This window comes from Nesoenas mayeri (assembly GCF_963082525.1).
Source record: "Nesoenas mayeri genome assembly, chromosome: 4".
Lineage (NCBI taxonomy): Eukaryota > Metazoa > Chordata > Aves > Columbiformes > Columbidae > Nesoenas > Nesoenas mayeri.
Genome location: NC_137540.1, coordinates 50,515,036 through 50,534,500, shown reverse-complemented (window position 1 = coordinate 50,534,500; position 19,465 = coordinate 50,515,036). Strand labels below are relative to the sequence as shown.

Here is a 19,465-nt window from a genome sequence, read left to right as displayed (position 1 = left end):
GCAGGTAAGAGAGGAAGAGCACAGCTCTGTTATGAGTACAGGTCTCCCAAAACAAGACAGCCATAAGTACTTTTGAAAGCACAGGCAAAAAAGAAAGGCATAAAACCACCGCTCCCACAAGGCATGGGACTGTTGAGTTCAAGTCCCTCTTCAGCATGAAGCAGTTAGAAATTAGATCTACAAATCAGCAGAGTATCACAACCACCTGAACTTTGACTTCTCCTGAATCAGACCACACTGTTCCTTGAAGTAATGATATTCTGTAAAAAAGAACACACTTCCGCTGGGCCAGGTAATAGGGAGCAGGACCATTACTACACAGCCCAGTGATTAAGGCACTTGGGAGCTGACTCTTCGTTTCTTCAAGACAAACAAATGTAAGATCCAGCTTATTTTCCTAAAGGAATGGTTCCCAATCAACATACACTTCTTGCAAATCCCAGGCAAAAGCACCTGACTCTACCCAGTGTAATACGAGGTAAATGCTGACCCATGACTCACTCCTAAGTTTTCCTTAGGAGTAAAAAACTTATGTTATCAATACACAACAAAGCTGTATTCCAAAAAAAATTGAGAAAACACATAGAAATGGTATTCAGAGTCAATTTTTTTGAGTCTTTGTGTGAGAAGGGGGTAGATATTTAATATTTTGGAGGTTCATGAGATTTTCATCATCCCGAACACAAGAGTTACCACCACTGTTGTACACATGCCTCAGAGTCAACCTAGGAGAAATATTAAATGTGTGCTAATGAAAACAGTGAGCTTCTTATGATCCTCCATTTCGTGATAATTTTTTTTTCTAAAGTCTACTGGCATTGTGGATACTAGCTACTTCAGGCAAATGTTCATACTAAAAGAGAACCTCAAACATTTTCTTTCTCGTCAGCTCTTGAAAGCCACAATAAACCTCAGTATTTGCATTGACAACTTTTACTACCACAGTTTTTAAAAGGGACTGTTGTATCCAAATTTGTTTTCAGTGACTCCTCGAGAAAAGAATGTTGGCTTGTGAAAGACATGCTTCTCTAAACACAATTAAATTCTAGTTTTGTATAATAGCAAAGTAAATATTTATAGGCAACTAAACAGTATGTTGTATTTTTCCCTTCTACAGGAAAATACCTAATGAAAACACTACACGTATTTAAAATTATCATTGGTGACTCAGCAAGCATCAACTTAATTTTTTCATTTTTCCAATTTTGACAGTTTTCCATCACTTGAACATCTACGGAAGTTTTTTTCAATCAATTTCTGTGGTGAATATGAAATAAAACTAGAGATTGTGCTGATGGTTCCTGTATCATCAATGATAATTTAATGAAGGGTCCTACAGATAACGTAAATGCATAATAGCTACTTTTTATATATTCCCTAATACTGATTATTTTCCTCTTGACACGAAATATTGCAATACATAAAGAATCTATGTCCCAGTTTTAAGTGCTCCAGTATGGCAACGGTATCTGCATAAACTTCAGACATGCTCTGTCCTCTCAGTTCTCATAAATAATTGAATAGAGGCATAAATAATGGACTAAAGGCATAAATAATAGAACCTTCAGAGAAAATGGGCCTATAGAAGGAAACAGGAGTGCTACATGCCTGTTCACTTGGCTCACTTCAGGCTTCCAGGTTAGTGGCAAACACAAGAAACCAGTCTCCCTCAGCTGTCTCTGTAGTCAATAGTTTCTCTGAATCATTCTGTAAGTTTGTAAGGCTGAGGTACCTTATAGTTACATATTTATTTCTCTTTCCAGGAGAAGTGCGAGAAGACTTAGAAGCAGAATCCTTGAGGGCAGACTGAAAGAAACCAACCCTAAATGCTGGAGATTTTGGCATAAAATAGATTTAACACAGTACTGGACCAAAACATACTCCTGATACTTGAAGAACACACAAGTGCAAGTTCCCTTCCTATCACTGTTGTTAGAAGATTTGATTAAGAAAGATTTTTTGAATTAAATACTGTGTGCACTGTAGTTAGGAAATGTCAGTGTTTGGTTGTGAAAGGCAACAAGTCATTTGTTTTTAATACAATCAGATTTGGTGTTAAACAAGAATATAGTCAGAATACAGGATGCTTTAACACATCAGAGAATTTCTTCTGATAGCTAAAAAATTCTGGCCCTAATGAAAAGCCATTAACGACTGTTTACCTGAGTTCCATTCTTTCAGTAATGACTGCAATAAAGGAAATGCACTATGAAGTAATTCTGAGCTAATTTCAGTGCAGATTTTAAAAAAATGCTAGGCTTATCTAGGACTGCTGGACCAGACTGCTCACAGTTGATTTCTGAAACCAGAGAGGCAGAAAAAAAAGATGGAAAAAAATACAGTCTCATCTGACAACAGAAAGACTAAAATGTCACTGGACTGAAATTCACATCTTCTGAAAGATGTGAGGAGAATTTGATCTCATGGGTGTCATTTTTATAACATGCCTGTCATATTAAAGCACAGGAATTACAGATTACACTGAGATTTATGGGTGAAAAGCCTGTAGTTTTTCTTCTAGACACAAAAAGTATCTAAGTTACTAGTCTATAAAACAACCCGAATCATGGTATGGTATATATGAGCCAGCACTGTGCCCTTGTGGCCCAGAAGGCCAATGGCATCCTGGGGTGCATGATTAGTAAGTCAAGAGAGGTTCTCCTTCCCCTCTACTCTGCCCTGGTGAGACCACATCTGGAATATTGTGTCCAGTTCTGGGCCCTTCAGTTCCAGAAGGACAGGGAACTGCTGGAGAATCCAGCGCAGAGCCAGAGATGATTAAGGGAGTGGAGCATCTCCCTTATGAGGAAAGGCTGAGGGATCTTGGTCTCTTTAGCTTGGAGGAGACTGAGGGGTGACCTCATTAATGTTTAGAAATATGTAAAAGGTGAGTGTCACGAGGATAGAGCCAGGCTCTTCTTGGTGACAAACAATGATAAGACAAGGGGCAATAGGTACAAACTGGAATACAGGCGGTTCCAATTAAATATGAGAAGAAACATCTTCTCAGTGAGGGTAACACAGCACTGGAACAGGCTGCCCAGGGAGGTTGTGAAGTCTCCTCTGGAGACATTCAAAACCCACCTGGACACATTCCTGTGTAGCCTCATCTAGGCGTTCCTGCCCCGGCAGGGGGATTGGACTAGATAATCTTTCGAGGTCCCTTCCAATCCCTAACATTCTGTGATTCTGTGATAAGCACTTGGCAAAACTACATCCTGCTGTTATCACCACAAACTTAACAGATGTTCTCCCAATAAAGAAATATCATTAGGGTTAACAGCCTACTGTCAGTATTTTCTGTGCATTATGGGTCTCTACAAAGAAATGTAAAAGACACCTGCTGGATCAGAAGCATCAAAATATCTTGAGCAAGCCATATACCAAGGTACAATGTAGTATTTCTGCTGGAAATAAATGGAAAGAAGAAAATACTACCATGAAATGCAGAAAGGATGTCCTTAGGGGGCAGTAAACAGGTGGCCCTGTAGAAAGAAGTCCTCATAATGCCACTGAGGAATCTGTAATAGTTCATGCATGGCAAATTCATTAGATTATGAAAATTATCTGTAGTTCTTTCCATATGCTTGATATTGTTCTTCTAATGAAACAGTGTCCTGCTGTCAGCTCCCGTGATTTTATCAGCTCTTTTGGTGGTGGTCTGAAAGCTCTAGGTATTGGATTAACATGACCATACCTGCCTTTACAACTTTCCTTCCCCTGTAAAGGAAGACAGTTCCCAGTTCTCATGGCTACAAAGCAAAAACCGAATATGTGAACTGTCAATGTTTAAACGCACAACCACATATATAAATTTATTTTAACACAGTCATTATTACAACCTCTTTTGGCCAACTCACAATATTCAAATGCCTGGGAGTGAGTAACAGAAGCTGCAAATGTCATGCATTTTTATCAGTTCTGTGCTGTTCACATGAAAATTTGGGAGTCAGCAACGCATTTCTATTTGGCTACCTTATCATCCAAAACCTATAACACCATGCCTTAATAGTCACTGTAACAACAGAAATCAAAGATAAATCCTCTAAAGCTACAGGCAAAGTCACATGCTAAAAACAGGAACAGGCAAAAAGTCACTGGAAACAAGGTTTTGCATAATCTTTCATTTTAAGTGTTACAGGAATCAGAGAGCCAAACAACATGAAGAATTAATGTTAAGGCAGCAAAAGAAAGTGGACACTAAGCTGTATTTGTATCTGCAAATACAAGTAATACTCAAATTCCAGTGTACATGAATTTAAGAACAAAAGTGCAATAGTTATTCTGAAAAGGAAATAATGCAATCTAGGAAAAAAAAAAAAAAACAACAAACCAACCAAACAAAAAAACCCCACACCACTTTGCATACAGCAAGGCAGCAACCATGAGAAGCACATTAACATCACATGAATAGTTATTTGCACAATGAAATGCCCTAGTTTTCCTGATAGTTCAAGTTCACTGTAATCCTGTCATTTTTTCCCAGCAAATTCCATATCCTCAGACATATTACAAATTGCTGACGTAATTCATTCAAAGTTCATGTTGATGACCAGACCTCCTTGCCCATCCACAAAATAGAATATTCTGTTTTACCTCTATTTAGACTGCTGAAATATAAACATATTGAGTCATCATACCAATCTGAAATACACAGTAGCTCAGTAAGGGAGATGTCATATAAAGCTGGTCACATCTTTCCAAAATAAATATATGGTTGGTGCTAGATTCCATGTCCAGCCAGATTCTTTCGGCTGAAGCAGAAACCAGAAACACATGTAACCTTCCTGAATTACATATTCAGTTGAAATAGAGTATAACTGTGTCAGTGATGTTTCTTCTGTGTACAGAAGACACAATGGGTGAAGTAAGGTGATTTTTTGCATTTCAGACTACCACAGAGACCCATTGGCCACTTCTTCCATTCAGGTTACCTTTCAAGCTGTTACTAATCCAGCATGAGACACCGTGTAGTAAAAATGCAAACCAGGCATCACCAGAATTCACCAATTCAGACCAATTAATGTTGATGTGGTATTCTTTCTTTCCTTCATTTCTGTCACACAAATTTGGGATTCTTAACTCCTTACAAACAATTTCAGCACTTTCGTGAGCCACTGACACAACTTTGGAACTGAAAAATTGTGGAGATATGCATAAGAAGCCCAGAAGAGACAAGATGATATTCAAGTATGTCTCACCCAGCTCTGTGACAACGCAGTACTGATGCTGCGCCAGCTTCAGTCGGAGGCAGAGCCATCGATAAGTCTGCTGAGACACAATTCAAACACAACTATGGTGTTCCAGTTATGTATGTGTTTGAGATCCTGCACCACCACCTGCCAAGCTCCATCTCATTTGGAGCATGCCTACAGTGCTGTCCAAACAGCACAAATGCAGACCCCTCACACACAGCCCACCCTCGCTTAGAACTTTCTAGCTGAGGTACAACCAGCTATCAGAGCCATCAACACACTGAAATCCAAATTTGTTCTTATTCGGGATGACAGACAACTGTTGTGCTGCCAGTGATATTACCAGTGTCCAAGTTAATATCTTGCAGTGTATGCTCAGTTTTAAGAGAAAAACTCCTGGTGCAACTTCTCTTTCATAATCCATTCTTCCCTTTCTGTAGGCTTTGAGGGAGGTGGAAGTAAGTCACTCAGACATAAGCACTACAGCCAGGAGATCTGGAGTTCTGAGGAGTTTATTCTCATTTCATCTAGTTCTTTTGGGAAAGGCTCCAGTGTTTTATCTTGGCAGTCTGGTGGATTATAAAGGCACTTTGAAAAGCACCTGATACTGAAATAAATAAAAATAAACAATGTAATGATTTGTCTTCCTGAGAATAGTTTGTTTAGAAATCAGAAAGTTATTCGCATGCAAACTATTGACCTTTGTTCTCCATTACAAGTGATCTATGCCTAACATTTCACAAAAAGGGCCGAAGTGGAAAAGTAAGGACTTTATTGGATTCCCTGTATCTGGTATGATAGCAAAAACTGCTCTCCATCTCATTTAAAATGAGAATAAACACACCATTTAGCCATCATATAGGGTCAGTACTGATCACTCTTCAAAACTGGAATTAGAAGAGAGGGGAAAAAAGGATATTTAACACTACTAGAGAACAGCAGTATCACTACTTCAATAGCAATGTGTTTGAATCTCTTCCTTTTTCAAAGAAAGTCCTGCTGCATAATTATTCCACATTGGCGTGTTAATTGTATCCATACTTATATATTGTACATGTTTACAATTATTTATCATTTCACTGATGTAAACTTGCAACTATAGTGGATGCTTCCCATATTTACAATGGAGCTTCTTTGAATTTTCAAGAACATTCAGATTAAGAAATAGTTCAGATGATGGCAAATTTACCACAAATATAAGCACTCGTTTCTTTATTACTAACAGCTGGTGAGAATGATGTCTGATGTTCCCGTGTTTCATAAGCTGAGCAAGATTTAGTAAGCATATGGAACCTAGCAAAGATTTTTCAAACATTGAAGTCTATGGAAGACATTCTTTTTAAGAACAAGACTATGGTTAGCATTATATCTGATATTTCCCAATACCAGAACATGAACATCCATTCAGCCTACCTCAGCAGGCAGTGGGGAAGTGTTTTGGGGAAATTAATCTTTAATTAATGCAGAATTTATGCTTTGGGGATTATTTGTTTTCTTTAAGTTCCTGGGGCTTGCAAAAATTACTCATGGAAGTTTCAACAGCACCACGCTGTTTTCCAAACACACCCAGAGACCACTCTGATGCTTTCCGGCCTACCCAGATGTTCAGTTCATTGAGGTTTGCTAAGCAAGTAAATCAGCAATGCCAAGTCTCTGGCTGATACATTGTTGAGAATAACAATTCAATAGGTAGGGCATTAACACAGTACTTGCATCAGCTTCCTGCCTTTCCGAGAATTCAATGAGCAGATGCCCACACAAAAGCCACTAGCACCAGAAAGCAAAATTGGAAATAAATAAATCTTATTGGCCTAATTTGTGACAACAAAAAGATTTTGAAATGAACATTTTGAGGGGGTGGAGGGATATAGCTGGAATAAGATGTCCTCTTAAAGGCAGTTATCAAGCCTGGAAAACTAGAAGGGACAAAAAGAAATCCTGCCTGCCCTGTTGCCCCCATTCAGTGTATCAATCACTGCCTGTGCAAAAATCTCACCAGAAGCCCCATCCTACACAAGGCAACTAGATCTCATAACCGGACATATCTTTTGTTTTTCCTTTTAATGCCTGATCATTGGGATTAGCCTTACGAACTTGAAAGTAACCAGCACACCATATATGTGCTACGCACATTACTGATTATGCAATTACTTAACCTACTTAAAATCAGAAGCTTTAAATGACATTAACTGGATGATAAACCGGAATGCAAGCTAAACAAATGTTAAGAATCTTCTTAGAGGCATTTGTATCCTTATGTTTCAAGCATTTCTTATTCCTTTTTCTCTAAAATGTATAGATTTTCCTTACACTACAAACATCCACCCAGAAGAAATTAAAATGTTGGATTTGAATGTGTAATGTTAACTTTACACAACTGACATTTTTTTTTACCTGTGAATAAAAAGATACTAACCCTTAGACAAAGAATAAGAGCAGCAGCAATATAAATCAAAGTAAAGCACATGGTTTAGTGTCAAAATAAAGCTTCATCTGTTCAACATAGCCAGGTATTTATTTGTCCTCTTCCCAAAGATGAAAATGGACTTACACAATGTCTCACAGTTGATAATCTACTACGTATGACATTTACAGGTGACTCATTATTTTTCAATAGGATACCACCTTGTCCAGAAACATGTCATCTTTGAACATATTGCTTCAGTAGGAGAAAATAAAGAAAGAGAAGGATATTTTTGGAAACTACCAGGACATCTTCACAGAAATAACTGAAGAGGTGACTAGAGATTAAACCTATTAATTATTGTCAAAGTTATGAAACAACAAGCTGATACAGAAAACTCAAGATTAAGTGGGTTAACAAGGCACTAACATTGGTTTACGTGTTTGACTATGACTTGGATACAGTATCAAAGGTTTATGGATCACACAAGGAATTGTAGGATAAAATCATCTATCTAAGTCACTGAAACAATAATAATCTGGTGAATTATTTTGTCAAAGAAGAAAAACCCTACTATGGCTAATACTATTCAATTTAATTGTCATCCCTAGGATGGATGCCAGCTTTCCTCCCATGCACATTTTCTTTAGAAATCCTCAATATTCACATAATAATTCTATCTATGAGGAAGAAAAAGCAAATGGAAACCATCTGGGTTCTTAGCCCTTCCAGACCACTATCAACACTATTCCATATACTCTGACTTTATAAGGGAAAAGGAGAGCTGTTAGTAACTTCTAAACACATTCAATTGTTATTTCAGGCTTCCTTTCCAGCCTTGTTTACATGCATTACAAATAATTTAAATTTAGACCTTTAAAATGACTGAGCAGGGGCAAACTGAAGCTTAAAAAAAGCATTTACTACTTAATTCTTCTGTTACATGTTGCTACAAATCAAATAGCAAGAGGGGAAAGAGGGAAAGAGGGAAAGAAGGAGGGAGGGAGGGAGGGAGGGAGGGAGGGAGGGAGGAAGGAAGGAAGGAAGGAAGGAAGGAAGGAAGGAAGGAAGGAAGGAACTACTTAAGTTACTTACTCTACAGTTCCTGATATTATTATATTATTTCAGATATATTATCCGTTTGAACAATATTTGTACATGCACAGAACTAGCATCTTTCAAACAATAAGCTGTCTCTCAGCAGTGTCTGTCCCTCAACACTGTGTGACGGCAAAAACACACAGGCTGTTAAGGCAAGGTTGGCTCAGCCATCTGACTTTCTTCCTGAAGCCGTGAAAATGCAGAAGGTTGGGGAAAGCATGAAAACTGTAGCATGTTCTGCTTCTACGACGTCTAGGTGCTACTGGTTGTGGGACAACTTTAACATAGGCAAAATAATACACCCAGCAATACATTTAACATCGAAAGCAGGAGCAATGGAAGAAAGCTGTGTCGCACCACTGGCCCATGGAAGTCCAAAGCAGACATAACTGTATATTACAGCTATATGCTGTATTGTTACATGAATGCAGAACTGCAGGTCTGAGAGACCTGGGATAGAATGCTCCTCGGTGCTGTTCAGCGGTTTTATTTCCAAGAGAAGGCCCTGACTGCTTTCTGAAAGCTAATGAGATGAACAATACAAAGTGCACATAAGTGATTTCTTACTGCTTCATTCAGAGGCAGCAAGGGGAAAAAATTAGAGTCTCTTTTCCTAGGAAATGCTTCCTGAGTCTGAAACTTCCAGTGCTATTGGAGTGACAGTATAGGCTATTTTGAAACTAGCAGCTCTTTGAGGTGACAAGCAATGGCAATTGCTCTGGGCAATTACTATTAATGTTAAATCATTGTTAAGTTAAATCTCTCTGGTATCAAACCAATCAGACATGGAAAATTCTATTAGTTATTTGATTCAAATAGCCCATTACTTTTTATAACACAAAGTTCTGTATATGGCAGAACAAAGTGTTAACAGGTTTGAGGAAGAGAAGAGGGCAAAGATGGACTTTGACAATCACTGACCAGCTGGTCCCAAAGCATGAGCATCATCCACTGAGCTTTGAACTTGAACTCTTTCTGAACTACAACACGTGAATTGGAATAGATGTGGGTCAAAAGAAGGAAACTCATGTCTACCTTCACTTCCTTTTCCCTAAGGACTGGGTGAGGATGACTTAAATGTTCAATATGGAAAATGCTTCTTTTGCAAGAAAAGTAAGCCTTGGGATTCAGGAAGAGCAGTAGCTTACAGGAGCACCTGCAGTGATGCAACTTGACAGTCTTCTTTCCCACAGGTTTATAGGAGCTGTACCTCATGGATTATTCTATGAGAAGTTTCTAAAACTGCCTCAATTTCTGTTTCCTCTCTGGAAAATTATTAAATAAATAAATTATTATATATATCTCTATTGATTTAGCATGTATGCAAAGGTGGGGATCCCACAGAATGCATGCTGTTGTGGGAAACATGCAAGCCAAAGGGCTTGAACCATCAATGCATAAACTTCATTGTTACAAAGCAGCTCTGGCAATATCAGATTTTCAGCCTCTTTTCACTTTTTACATGGCAATGCACTAAAAAACACCTTATGCTGGCAACAATACTAGCAAAAATACAGAATTATAAAGTGTGTGGCACCCAAAGAAGCAGATTCTACAGGGGTTCCACTCTCATGATAGAGATGGTAAAAATGAACTGAAGGACAGATGGATTCATTTCATCCTTTCATGATCTGAGGATCAGGGAAGAGAGACAGGGGAGCAGACAACCACAGAGGTAACACTGCCACTTTGGTCAGTTATGAGCAAACACTCTTTCCCAAGCTGACACTATAATGAGGTGGCCACCACTTCTAGGCAGTTCTGTCTCTGATTTCATGGACATCTGTACTGGGTGTAGGTGCCAAGCTGCTGGCAGTGGGTGGATTGCAGGAGTGGTCTCCATGAGAAGAGACCACAGGCTGTCCCATGATGGCCATGGCCAGTTCCAGCTGGCTCTGTACCACAGGGCACAGCTGAGCCCATCAGCCAAATTGGTGGTACCTCTGTGAAAACATACTTAACAAAGAGCAAAAAACACCACATGAGCAAAGAAGTACAAACAGAGCAATAAACAGCAGTGCAGACACCAGGGTCAGAGGAGAAGTAGGTGCTCCATGGCAGAGCAGATATTCCCAAAGGGACTGCAGCCCATAGAGGATCCATACCAGAGTAGAGGAAAAGTGAGAAGAAAGGTGCAGCAGAGAAGAACCACACTCCTCCCCTGTGCCGCTCATTGCCTTGCTGAAGGGAGTGTCACCAATACAAATATAATATTTATATTATTTAGTACTAAACTTGTTTCCTTAAGTCAAGTATGTTTTGCCCACAACGGTAACTGGTAAGCAATCACCCAGACTTTATCTTGACCTACAAGCCTTCTCACTCTTCCTATTTTCTCCCCTACCCCGCAGGACAGAGGGGGGATGAGCAGGTGGCCATGCGGGTGCTGGGCTGCGAGCCAAGGCCACCACAGCACCACACCCACAGCAGCCGTGCTCCCGTGGGCACTGAGGGCCAGGAGCTGCAACGTGGAGGCACCAGAAGGAGAAGGCATAGCAGCCATCAGACAGCCCTTTCTGGTATCTACCTCTGCCTTTAACCATTAGATATTCAGATTTCACAGGTAGAACAACCAGAAACAACAGCATATGCATAAACAAGTAATAATAAGCATTGTTTTAAATTATAGTGGCTTGAAAGCCCAGCTGAGGAGAATCTGTCCATTCAGGGGAGCAGTCTTCTGCACAAGGCAGGCACGGGATGAAATATAATTTGAACTTCAGAGGTAGCAAGATTCTCACCTCTCTTTGAAATGGCAGGCTCCTGCTTGACTGTTGCCTCATTATTATTTTTACATTTAGGATATTAAACCATTATCCCTATTTCTTTCATGCTTGCTGATTAGAAAGACAAGCCAAAATTAAAAACACTACTTGGAAGGGAGCTACCTGTTCTACAACAGGATAGCAGAGATGAATTATGCTTCCATCCGACAGTTAAGAAAGGAGAAAATAATTTACCGTGAAGGTATGAAAGCGCACACTGGTTTGGATGCAGGGGGAGGCTCCCCGCGCCGCGCAACGCTGAGGCGGCGCGGCCGGGCGCGCGGGGAGCCGTTACCGGCGCGCGGGGAGCCGTTACCGGCGCGCGGGGAGCGGCCAGCGCCAGGGCCGGCGCGGCACCCCGAGCCACTGGGCCCCTGCGGCAGGAGCTGCGGCGGGGGCTACTCGGCTGGGCTATTTTTACTACGGTATTTTTTGCATTCAGACTTTCCACTGCAGGCGGCCCAGGTCAGGGGATCCGCTCTGCCCGGCGGAGTCTGACAGGCCAGCCCAGTGCGAGTTATTTATAGAGGGGCAGGGGGGCAGAGGAAGGGCATGCGATCGGCACCATGTTCTTCTGCCGCAGGGCTGTGGATGGGGAAAGCACCCACGAACAAGCTCCCCCGCCCTGCCTCTCAGCCCAGCCGGGCAATGCGGCTGTAGCAGGGAATCGCCAGCGCCCCGGCACCGCCGCCCCGCCCGGCCTGACCGCTCTACCGGCCCGCCCCGCTACCGCCCACGGGCTGGGGACAGGGGGCAATCCGGGCCGGCCGGAGGACACAGAGGCTGCGAGGCGAGTCAAGGCACCAGGCCACCTAGACAAGGCCCAGGTGCTCTTCCTTTTTTTTCGTCCATTTTTCCTCATGCAGCCTCTCAGGAAATGAGGACCCACCTCATACAGATATTATCTCCCCCAGTTACAGATCCCAGCAAGTGGAGGGAGACTCATGCCCCAGCAGCACCCAGACTGAGATTCAGGACAGTCCCATATGAAACTGCACACCCTGACATGACTATAATTGACTGTGGAGGCTCACAGGGAATTAAAAATACAGATGCAATGAGGGCAGTCAAGATGAAGCCTGTCTGGCCACTGTCTTCAGTTGTGTGTGTGAAGACCTTTTCAAGGAGGATTTAAGCTTTCCTTGAACTGCTGTGACAATCCATCACTTTACAAGAGGATATCATTCACCTTTCTTCTCTGGTGCCGGAGAACTGTGCTTACCCAACCTGCCACTTATACAGTCCATTTCTTTTTGGTAGGGAGAGAAAATGGGACAGAGTAGAAACATCATTATTTTTAACTGTAATCAGGCTGCTCCCCTCAAGCCCTGCTTTTGAGCTGCTTCATCCTGAAATGAGGAGGTGTCTGGATGCTACATTTGGAACGGCCTAGGCTAAATGCCCAAGCCTAGAACCGCCCTGCCGCAAGTGGCCTGACACCCTCCCCTGCCAAATCCTGTCTGGCATTCAGAAACAAGCCATTCATCTGGCCTTGTAAGCACTTGCTGAGTCTATATGACACGCTGACAGGATTCGACTCTTCCCACACAATGTAGCAGGAGCTGCCATCTTTTAAAACCTGACCGCACCAGAAGATAGTGCCATTGTGGGTGATTGCCTCATAGCACATGCTGCTCGCCCTGAAAGCAGACAACCTGGTATCCATGGTTTCCTGATCCATGTAGGGTCAAAGCCACATCTCTTAAGGAAGAGCCTGTAAGTGCTTTTATTGTGCCTGCTGTATTAGGATGGCCTGAATCTGCTGGGCCTCAGCATGGCAAAGACTCAGAAACCAGACAGATGGAAGCACTGTCCTCCCATTTGTGTCAAACGGGCCTGTTTAGAGTTCAGCATTTGTTGGTATAGAGCAGCTAAATAGTGGTGAGAGCAGGAGCTGCTGGGTTGCTGCTGGGTTTCTTCACCAAGTGTACCCATTCTGACATTCCCTTCCCTGTTCTGCCTTCTCTTGGAAGGAAAATTCCCCTCCTGGTAAACGAAATTTCTGTCTGGGTATTTATCCACCTCAGCCTCTGCATGCATTCCATGCTTGGCCATGCAAATAATGACAAGAAATTATGCATCTGGCGGTACACAGACTTAGTATAATGTCAAGACAGTAATGTTCCTTGAGGGAGCAGAGTGCTAAGACCTAAACATGTATATCAGCTTAACAAAAAAAAACCAAAAAACCAAAAAACAAAACAGAACCAAAAAACCAAGCAGCAGCTCCTACATTCAAGTAAGCTTGCATTTTAAAATAATTACTGGCACTGTTAACAGTCCTGGCTTTCAATTGTATCTGCAGACATCATCTAATACAAAATTAACAGCCAAACAATAACACAGATATATTAAAGTCCCCCATGTGCATTGCACATTTTATAGAACACCTCCAATCATCTTGAAGCATCTTATACTTTTGATTCACTGCACACTCAAGATATTTACCACAGGCATACAGTCAAGCGCCAGCAAAGTTTTCTGGAAATGAAGTTAATTTTTTCTTCAGTATTTAATAGTCACAGCTCCAAAAGACTGAGGAAAAAACAATGTTTTGTCCTGACAGTCCCACCCCATACTACCAGAACAAAGGCAGATTCCTCTAACCTGGGCAAATGAGCTGTGCTGTTCACCACCCTGACAGCCTTCTCCGGAAAGTAAGGTTTCATTTAAAACATGTGCTGAGTGACAACTGTACGTGTGGTTGATGGGCCGGGATTCCCCACAAGCAGAAAAAAATTTGCTGTTGGGGTACACCATAAATGATTGATGAAACAGGGATTAAAAAAGTCACAAGCATTTCCTTTCTGAAGGAGGTTTGGACATTGCTTGGGATTCCCCTGGAGGAGCCCCCTGCTACCTACAGAACCTTGATGTCCAAGATGTCACCAATTCTACAGAGACACATAAGTAGAGTGGTTCTATAATTCCTTGTATTATTCCTTTATAGTTGTTTAGGTCACCTCAGTGATGCATTAACTCAGCACTGCCTGTGTACCTGAGAAGCTTATAAGAGATCTCCAACTAAGGCATCCATTACAAAAAAAACCCTAAAGAATTACAATTTAGTCCTGCTGACTAGTCCATCTTTTAGGAACACAGGAAGGGTGTACGTGACCATATGGAAAAGTCCATTCCCATATTTTTACTGCTGAAAGCTAAACCTTCCCAAGAGACACCGTGAATGCACTAAAAGCTCTAGATATTTGATTTCACTTAAGAGTTTCACCATCTCAGCCAGACTGTTAATAATTCAAAATAAAGTTTAATTAATTAGTCGTCTGCCATAAAACACGTCCAAGGATTCTGCATTTTAAATCAAGTGGAGCAACGATACTACTGAGTACACTGCCGTGTTTACAAACTTGTAAAACCCGCTGCTGTGCCATTTCGGTCGCGTACGGATCGGTGCGGCAGCGCGGAAGGCTCCGCCGCCCTCTCCTCGGGTGCGAGCGGCACCCCCGCTCGCACCTGGCCGGCCCGGCGGGCGGAAAGCGGAGCCAGCCCTCCAAAAGTGAGCGCTCCCGCCCGCTCTCCGCGGGGCTCCGCACCAGGAGGGCCCTCCCCCGCCCCATTGTTCCCCTGAGCCCCTCGCCGTACTTCCCCTCTCTCACAGCGCACCGGGGAGACATCTGCTCCCCGGCTAGAGACGGGAAGGGCAGGCTAGGGGGGGCGACCCTGAAGGTTCCCACTAGCGCGTCAGCCGCCTCCTACAAGCCTCCCGCCTCCGTGGAGCCTCTCCCGTAAGGGCAGGCAAAGCGTGTGCTCCTCCGTCCTCGCATCCCTCTTTTTAGGGGGTGTGCAAGAAGACCGGGAACACCCGCGCTACCCCCTTCGGACACTTGCAACCACCTAGGTATGCTGCCCCTCCCTGTGAACCTCACAGCATGACCACCTCCCGTGGATGGTGGCGGCCAGCGGTACCAACTCGCCGGACAGCCGCGGGAGGGGAGAAAAGGGCGAGGAGGGAGTCCCTCCGCCCGACCCTCCGGTGCATCCGACGGGACTCGCCAGTCCTTGCTGTTGCCGGGAGGCAGCAACCGCGCCGGAGGCGAGGTCCCGGCGGGTCGGCTCCCCGGGAGCCCGGCTGCGGGTGGAGCTGCCACGGCCGTTTTGCCGGAGATCAAGCCCAAGCTTTGCTCCTGCAAACCCTGGCCGGATCTGTTGCCGTCGGGCTCGGCGCAACTCCTCTCCACTCCTTCCAACGCCAGAGTAATTAACAGAGTAATTAACAGTCATCTTCCCTGATGACTTTATGAGAGAACCGGAGAGAGTGGGACGCGAAGCTCTTCGTGAAACGCTAATAACGACCGGCTGTTAACTGAGACTTATCTACATCCCCCGCCCTTGAACTCGGCTGTCCGCAGCACTTCTCCCGCAAAGCCGCACACGCGCGAGTTTCGACACGGGAGCGCTCTGGGACGGCACCGCCGCGGCAGGTTGGGCGTGGGCAATCGCTTGTCCCCGGCCCCCACCAGGCGCACGTCCCGGGGTCACGGCACCGTCCCTGCCTGCGGGCCACGGGTCCGCTCTCGCTATGGCAGGTCGCAGGGCTCGGATCGGGGCTCGCCCCTTCTCTGCTTGCCCTAGCAACCTGCCGCTCGGCCCTGCAGGCTGTGCCCGGCGCACTGGGATTCCCCGCCGGACCGGCGGCCGCGGTCCCCTTCATCCGTCCGCCACCCCTTGCATCCGACGGTGGTCGGGGGTGCCCCCCTGGGAGCGCTGCCTCCCGCCCGCACCCCGAGAGGGGAAGTACGGCGAGGGGCTCAGCTGCCCTCACAAGACCCCGGCCCCGTGACCCCCAAGCGCGGAAGGGAGCGCACTCAGGCTCGGCTTACCTGGTTGGCGGAGAGGACCTGCCGGTAGCGCTCCTCCTCCTCAGTCAGGGCAGGGAACTGTTGCATGGAGAGCATGCTCTGGCTGCCACTAAACCCTCTCCACTTTGGCCGTTCCCCCCACCCTTCTCTACCTCGGTCTCTGACAAACTGCGGCCACCCAGCCACCGCACATACACACTTGAGAGGCGGGGGGGCTCCGCATTTTGTCTGCTCGGCAGACTCTCCCTCCCCCCTCCTCCACCCAATAATAATAAACCTCCGCTAGAAAGCCGCCGCATCCCCACCCCTTTTGCACACAAGGCTCTACCCCTTGGGGACAAGCTAAAAGACAGCCCACTTGCTAATTTCACCCTAAAGCCGTCCCCCAGGGAGGGCGGATGAGATGGGCGCAGCCTTTGCTGCCCGTCCCCCACCCAATAAAGGACGCCTCGTCACGCCGCTAAGGGCTTCAGGTGGCAAGACAAGCCTGAGCCAGGGACTATGTACGGGGCAGAACCCTGCGGAGCCTCCTCGCACCCCTTACCTTGGCTCGCTAGGGCTCTGCGGCGGGCGAGGTGCCTGGGCTGTCCCCGCAGCGCTCTGGGGCCGCCCAGATGGGCACTTGCGGCTGAAGCCGTCCGGAGCCACCGCGAGGCACGGACCCACCGGCCCTCCCGGCTCGCCGAGTTGGAGCGCGGAGTTCAGAGCGGGGGATGGCGAGCACGGGCCGGGCTCCCAGGTCCATCCGTCCGCGGTTCCCGGGCCCGGGAGGACCCACCTGCCTCCTGGATGCTCTTTATTTTTACGTTATCGCACGCAAAGACTCTCGTTTCACCGCAGGAAGTTTCGCGCCTACAGGGACTGCAGCGCTTTCCTCCGTACCACAGGGGCTTGCCTTCCCCAACCGATCCTCCTCATCTCCAAAAAACGGGTCAAAGTGGCGCCGGGCCCTGCCGTCGGCTCGGCAGAAGCGGAGGGGAAGGGGCTCCAGCGTGAGGAAGCTCTCCTGGAGCTGGCGACAGGGTTCTCCCGCTCCTTCCCCGCACTGAGGCTCCGGTCCCAGTCCCTCCGGGGGCCCGCAAGCCTGTCGTGCCCCGTCCCTCCTGTGGGCGGACAGCGGCCACCGGGGACACGATACCTGTACCCTCGCCGGGCCCTGCCGTGACTCCCACAAGACATGAGCTTTTAAAAGACTTATGTTTTGATCCATATGTCCTCTCTTCTGTGTATCTGCATCCAAAGATATCGACTCCAGCTGAATCCCGAATTTATGTACATAACGGAGCTCACAGGTGCCCTTCAAGAATGACAGATTCATCAGGACAAAAGGCATGGGCACGACCCGAACAGAAGCAGTTCAGGACCCTTCCAGGAGCCAGAGACAGCTGGCACTGCCACCGTAACAGGGTTCTGAAATGGCATTTGTAAAACACAAAGGCTTCCAGTTTTTACTGTGCATGTTTTAGTGCTCCTAAAAGGTTACCATTCAACACTCCAAAAGTATGGCCTGAACAACCACTATTGGCTGTCAGCAAGGATCTTCTTCGCTTTTTTCAGCTTCTCCTCCAGATATCTTCATTTCCATACCTTCGAATTTAGGTCCCATTACTTTTTGTTTGTGTCCAAACTTTATGGGGCAGACACTGTGTACTCTGTGCTCCTGGGATGCCATTGTACTTAAGTCCTGCCCCTGGTAATTGTCACCAAGCAAAGCTCCCTCTGGAGAAAAGTAGTGGTTTTGTTTTTAAAACAATTGCACAAATAATAGGAAAAGCATGGAAGGAGACAGAAGCAAGAGCATTTATGCAAAAATCTTCAAATTGCTTAATGTAAAACAACAAATATTTCATGCCATAATGCTGATAAAAAGCAGAATAAAACTGTATTTCGGTATGTCATGTTTCAGCCCTGTTAAAAATTACAATAAGAACAAATGAAAAGTGAAATTTAAGAGGTGCAACACATGGCTCAGAGTGCAAAGCCAGCTTGGCCTTGGAGGGAGGATGTCTTCTCTTCAGCAGTAGTACTAGGAATTCCAAACCCCACCCCAATCTTGACTCGTCATCTCATACTAATTTCCTCAAGTAAGAGAGCCATTCAAACTGCAATTTCACAACTCCAAGACTCAGCCACAGCGTTCAACACACAGAGCCTAAACTAAGTTCCGCTTTTGTTGGCAATTTTATGGAAATTGCTGCAAGAGAAGCATTTAGATTAAATAACACTTGGTTCAATTAAGACGCAGTTCCCTCAGAGTGTGGCTTATTTCTAGACAGCTGCCATTTAGCCTACCTTATGACAAAGTTCAATATATCACAGATCTCATATTGATACCCCATCCATACCAGAAACTTGTTCTCTGATAGTATAGCATATAAACTTTGTAATACAGGGTTCAAATAATTCGTTAACATGTAACCATTAGTGGAAAGAAGCAAGTATGTCTCATTATAACCACTTTGACTTAATTTGATTCTTCTCCAATTTTTACTTTGCATATCCCTCCTTAGTAAATACAGACCACTACAGTATCTGCATTTTATAATTCTTTGGAGTGTTTGATTTAATTGAATTATAAGGGCAGACAAATTTACATTCATGAAGCAAGAAAAGGGAGCAACTTCAATGCTCACAGATAACTGCTAATAGAATGAAATCAAAGCAGAAGAGGGATCTCTAACTAAATGAAACTGAGGACAAGGTTGCCCAAGGACTGTCCACGCAAGCACACTCAACCCGACAGCACGCACCAGAGAGCAGCTACCACACACATCAATCTTCCACTGCCCAGCGCAAGGAAGTCCAAACATCTCTCAGCTCTAACCCCACAACTCGCAGGCCCGTTGCTCTCAGAAATGCTGGCATACAGCAGATACACTTTGGAGCCAGAACTACTGAGATTATAATCTCAGCATTCAGTGCTTTGAAACCACAATCAAGCATAGAAATTTTTATGAACAGATTTTGGTGCTATCTGCGTAGTTACATTTCATTCTCTAGTAGTAATGTTCAGGACAAGTGTCTAATAAATCAGCTATATTTCCCCATGTGAAGCCAAAAAAAAAAAAATCTACTAAATCCATTCCTATTTGTTTCACCTTATCTATTTCCCTGACCCATTTTTGCAGTTTTATCAGAGCCATAACATGAAGGAAGGTGATTACATAATTCCAGCATTAATCT

The 19,465-nt window shown here is 44.6% G+C and overlaps 1 protein-coding gene across 1 annotated transcript in view; it reads right to left on the bottom strand.

The window, feature by feature from the left end:
- The window catches only part of CORIN (corin, serine peptidase), a gene marked incomplete at both ends in the record, with an annotated part of 135,988 nt that extends 119,610 nt beyond the window's left edge, over positions 1–16,378 (bottom strand). The window contains one exon of the mRNA XM_080343669.1: positions 16,304–16,378. Coding sequence (XP_080199795.1) covers positions 16,304–16,378 — 75 coding nt within the window. The remainder of the gene's footprint in view (positions 1–16,303) is intronic.
- Between the last annotated feature and the right edge of the window lie 3,087 nt (positions 16,379–19,465).